The sequence below is a fragment of the Quercus robur genome, chromosome 2, assembly GCF_932294415.1.
Source record: "Quercus robur chromosome 2, dhQueRobu3.1, whole genome shotgun sequence".
Classification (NCBI taxonomy): Eukaryota; Viridiplantae; Streptophyta; class Magnoliopsida; order Fagales; family Fagaceae; genus Quercus; species Quercus robur.
The window spans coordinates 2730677-2736045 of NC_065535.1; the positions used below are offsets into that span (position 1 = coordinate 2730677).

General features: G+C 29.1%; 1 protein-coding gene across 1 annotated transcript; it reads right to left on the reverse strand.

The window, feature by feature from the left end:
• Positions 1-454: 454 nt before the first annotated feature.
• Positions 455-1289, reverse strand: LOC126709423 (peamaclein-like). Its single transcript, XM_050409658.1, has 2 exons — positions 1102-1289; positions 455-889 (listed from the first exon to the last, which is right to left on the reverse strand). Exons 1-2 carry the CDS (start codon positions 1181-1183, stop codon positions 705-707), a joined length of 267 nt encoding a protein of 88 aa, XP_050265615.1. The 5' UTR covers positions 1184-1289; the 3' UTR covers positions 455-704.
• Positions 1290-5369: the final 4080 nt, after the last annotated feature.

Sequence of the window (5369 nt, forward strand, 5' to 3'; positions counted from 1 at the left end):
GTTACCAAACATAACTTTACTATTTCATGTTTCGTACATACTCTCTATTGGCATATACTCATTATTTCACATTTTGCACGCACTTTTTTTAAAATTATATTTTTAAAACATGATTTCTGTTATATGATAATGTATATACAGTGCCCTTAGGGTATTGATTAATAATCTATTTTATAAAAGTTTTGACATCACTTTTATGGAAAATAAAAAAAACTGTCAAAACATTAATTATTTTTTTCTTTTTTCATAAATTGATTATTAACCAATGCCCTAAGGTCATTCATTACACATTTTTCTTTAAAATGTGTGTAACTTTCATTGCTCTTTATAAGATATGCATGGCTGAACTGATCTCCAATCAAGGGATAGTTATAGATCATAAATGCTTTCATAAACACAATTAAGTAAGATATCATCAACTTCTCCGCAATTAATATTTTTTGGTAAAACACAATTAAATAATTTATTATATATATTGCAAATGAGAAACTACAATAGACAGAATCCAATACACACATAAACAAATTTTAATGACAGACACTATCACATTAACAACCAAACAAACGAAGGACCCCCATTTATTCCTTTGATATTCCATCTTCTACAAGGCCTAATCTATTAATATATATCCTTTTTTTTTTTTTGAATAAATAAAACTCTATGAATATAAGGGTCCTTGACTCAGAATCCCAACCAAGAAATGATCAAGGGCACTTGCTCTTGCCCTTGGAATTCTTGAGGTCCCTGTAGCAAGGGCACTCGTCCTTGTTCCCATAAGTCCCAGATGGCACACACTGACACTTCTTACAGCAAATACCGCAGTACTTCAAGCACCGGTCCTGTACTCCCGCCTTTGAGCACCTCACCTGGCACTTTGAGTCACAGAAGCCTATATTTTGTTTAAAACACAAACTGATTAGCATTTTTTTTTTTTGGATAAATCGAAGCGATACAGGTCTTAATCTTAATGTACCGTGACAATTAAACCATTCCACCACAAAATATCAAAGTAAATCCAGCAAGATTTTAACTTTTATAAGACAGAAGTTTTCAAAAAAAGAAAGAGATTGTTTAAGTTTGTAGAAGTATATGATATCTTACTTGAACCAGCCACTGTGGCCTCAAAGAAAGATGAGCTGAGGACAAGACAAACAAGCAGGAAAGTTGCAAAGGCGAGCTTCATTTTTTTTTTTCTTGACTATGTCTCAGAAAATGTAGAGAAAAGATGTGGGGAAACGAATGTAATGTACTTAGTTTGGCCTCAAAGGCATAGGGTATGTGTGTGTGTGAGTTGGTGGAGACATGGAGTAGGGGAGTGGAGTATATATAGTAAAAAGAGGAAAAAAAACTGGGGGTAGGTGAAAATGTTTGCAAAGTGTACCATGAAAATTAAATAAACAAGATATCAACTAGCAAATTACAGTAGGTCAATTTGGCTTTCATAAAGAAAGCTACGAGATGCATTAATTTGATTTTGGAGGTGTTTCTTGGTAAGGAGTGCCTAAGGGACAGAAATAATAAATTATTCAATTGAGTTGTAATGTAATGTATAATATTTTAAGGGTTTTTTTTTTTATTGGTGTTCTTAGATAATTTTTGTTAATTGAGCATTTAAGAAAAATTTTATGCAATTTTTGTGAAAGATATAAAAATTTATTTTAAAAATCAGTTGTTTTATTTTTCCTATAAAAAGTTTTTAACAATATTTTTAAACTAATGTCTTTAAAGTATTTGTTAACTTTTCTCATTTTGGAAAAAAAATAATAATCACTTGTTAATCATTTACCCACACAAATTTATAATTGTTATAGAATGCGATTTTCCTAGTACTATTTGTGCGCATGTTAACTTTAATTTTTTGAAAATTGTATAAAAACATCATTTAATGAAGTATTAAGAATGTACCTTAACCTAATGTTTCATATTTGACAAAACAATTTCGATCGGTATTTTTTTCAAAGTAACTATTTCCTCCGTCCCATTTTGTTTGTTCTGTTTGAAAAGTCAATCTTTTTAAGGAAACATAATTTATTGTCTTGTCTACCTTTTAAAAAATGTATAAGTTTCCAAAACTACCCTTAAATAAATTTATTAAAAAATTGAATTAGTAAATTAATATGGGTATAATAGGAATATTAGTAAATTAATGACTTTTATTTTTAGAAACATGATAATATTTTAGGACATCCCAAAATGGAATAGAGGACAAATAAAATGAAACGGAATGAGTATTTTAAACTTTATTTTTTTTTAGGTATGATTACTTTCAAACAACTTCACTTTAAAAAAATAAGAAAATAAGAATCTAGAAATATAGATATACCCACCAAACTTGTACCCTCTAAGAAAACATTAGATATGAGATTTGGAAATATAAGTATGTGCCAACTAAATAGATGATGAAAAGTTTTATTATTTACGTGTGCATTTTGTCATAACTTGCTTGACCGTCAAATTAATAATTAAATTACAACATTTATACAATAGTTTAGCACTTGAAACTCTCCCATCACTTCTTGCCATCCAAGCAAGTTGTTAGGATAAGTATCAAGTATGTATTCCTCTACGTTTTGATGAGGTCACGGCTGGTGGAGAAGACTTCTAGCTTTAAAGTACTTCCTTTCCTTCCAGTCCAGTAAATGCACTGGACTTTTTTTTTGGGGTGTGCTGACGTGTCACTCGTTGACTGGACCTACTTAATTACTCCACACAATGCGTTATACTAGTTTTACGGTACTTATTAATTACCAAGGCCGTTACGTTACTTGAAGCTTAAATTTGTCTTTCCCTGCTTCTGAAGGTTACGTGAAGTTTCCATATGTTTTGCGTTTTTCGTAAAAAAATTTGAAGTAGGAGAGGATAACGATGAAAGGCATAAGGATCAGTCCAAAGTCTGAACTTGTATTATAGGAGTATTCTATTTTTAAGATAATTTTTAGGCAACAAGAAAAACGCTTCTAGAATAATTTATACACTTATAAACTTTTTTTTCTCCCTTAAAAGTTACCTTAACTTTTAAGTGAAAGTGCAGTGTGTTTTTGTGTTAAAATTTCTTTTTCTCTATTTTGTGTATTTTTTAAAAAAAAAAAAAAAAAAAAAAAAAAAAAAAAGTAACTACTCCTGATGATAGTTTTTTATTATCAGACTAAGACACCAATTTGTTTTTATTATAAGCGGAGATTGAATCTCAAATCTTTTATTCAACTGTAAGAAATTTTACCAATTGAGTTAACTGAAACCCACTAAAATAGAAAATAAAATAAAATAGGTTAGTTGAGCATTTTTTTTGAGAGAATTTCAACTTATAGTATCTGCTCCTGATGAAAGTTTTTTATCATTAGACCAAGACACCAATCAGTTTTTGGTGTAAGTAGATATTAAACCATAGATCTCTTATACAACTATCAGAAATTTTATCAGTTGAGTTAACTGGAACATATAAAATTTTTGATAATATATATGAGATCCATTTTAATGTTGTTTTTTTTAGCTAAGTAATTTAAAAAAAGAAAATGAAATCCATAAACGTAAAAGCTTACACTCGATCCAAACTAATGGATTGGGTATATTAAGATACTTTAACCTATTTTGTCATATATTATTAAAAGATTATGTATATTAATCATTTCTATATATAAAAAAATTATAAAAAGTACTTCAATCATATATTGAATTATTTTTTCTATTTTTTGGTGTATACTCTAAGAATAAACCCGATGATCCATCATAATTTTTTCACGTATCAAGCTTGCATAGTAGCAAACATTTCCTTTGCTTCAACGGTTTCCAAAGCATTCTAGCTATTTAGTAAAACTAAAACAGATATAAAGAGAGATGAGCTTCATTATAGCACTTTGCGCAGCACCAAGGCATCTTTTAGCAGTGGCCACTATTCCAATGTTGAGTGGGTTCCATTATAAAGAAGCCCCAACTGTAAAAGCTTCTTCAATCTGGCTGACAACACATGTATATGCCATCTGCCATGATCATAATTCATAAAGCTACGCAATCTTTTGATGATCTCTAGCAATATATTCGATAGCGATGGCTTTGGACTATTTCGATTTCAAAGAGTTTATGTATACGAAATTTGTATAATTTTTTTTTTAATCAATGAAGTTACATATTGTGATGGGTTTCGTTTGTGAATATTTTATCGTCAAATAAGAAATTTGAGTGTTGAATTTTGTTCACATAAAAAATTAATTAATATCTTAATTTAATGATTTAAAAAATCATTATAAAGAAAGCAGTATAAATTGAGCTTCTATTATATCTATAAAAAAGTAATAACAATAATAACAAAGTTATATATTGTGATTAGTATTCAGCTTCATGTGTCAGTGTTTAGTGTCTCATATTTGTTCACAGCTGATCCTAAACTCAAGAAAAGAGGAGTGTTGTGATAGGTTGATGATCAATTAGTGACTCTATTATGAATGGAATCATTTTAAGAAGAAAACGATTAATGCACCGGTAAAATGAGTGAGTTGCTTCAATTTAAGAGAAAAAAAAAAAAAAAAAAAAAGACTCAAAATAGAATATAATGGAGGGAAATAATATATGTAGCCGACACTAGCTAATCTATTGAAATTCTGTAATCGACTCCAAGTTTGAAATTAAGGTGGGGTTTGGATTGGGCATTTGCATTTTTTTTTTTTTTTTTTTTGCGCGTGAATAATAATATCACATGATTTTCTTTGCAGGGAAAAAAACATTGTTCATGCACTGTTTACGCACTGTTCATGTACTGTTCATGGGTCCCACGACACTATTCACATATTTAAAAATTATTTTGTTACAATGTTTTCAGTTTCAACAAAAATAAGTTCAATCCAAACATACTCTAAGGTTTATCGTTGTTGTTGTAGTATTGTGATTGGTATTAATAAAAGTGATCTGAAAAGTAAAGGGAAAAAAATAATTTAACATTTATCATTTAACATGTATTGTTTCAGCTCTGATGTATTCCTTTTCTTTTCGTTAATGATATCTCATTTCCTTCTCAAAAAAATAAAATAAAATGAGCACTATAAAGAATACTATGTTGAGTTGGAAATTAGGATATATAGACGGACTTGAAGTAGATCTAGGTGGGGTTTAGATTGAGTGTTTGCGTTTACAAACACGCGTTTTCTTTTTTTCTTTTTTTTAAGCCATAGTTATTGACTTTCAGTGACAAAATTCACTGTTTATGAAAAATATTAAAAATGAGTCCACATTTAAAAATTATTTTATTACAGTATTTTTAGTTTTTAATTTTTAATTTTAATAATAATAAATTCAAACCTAATGTCCAGTTGCACAGAACTGGTTCAATGATAAACGCATGACACATTCTAGATGGGTTCAATGTAAAGTAGATTCCC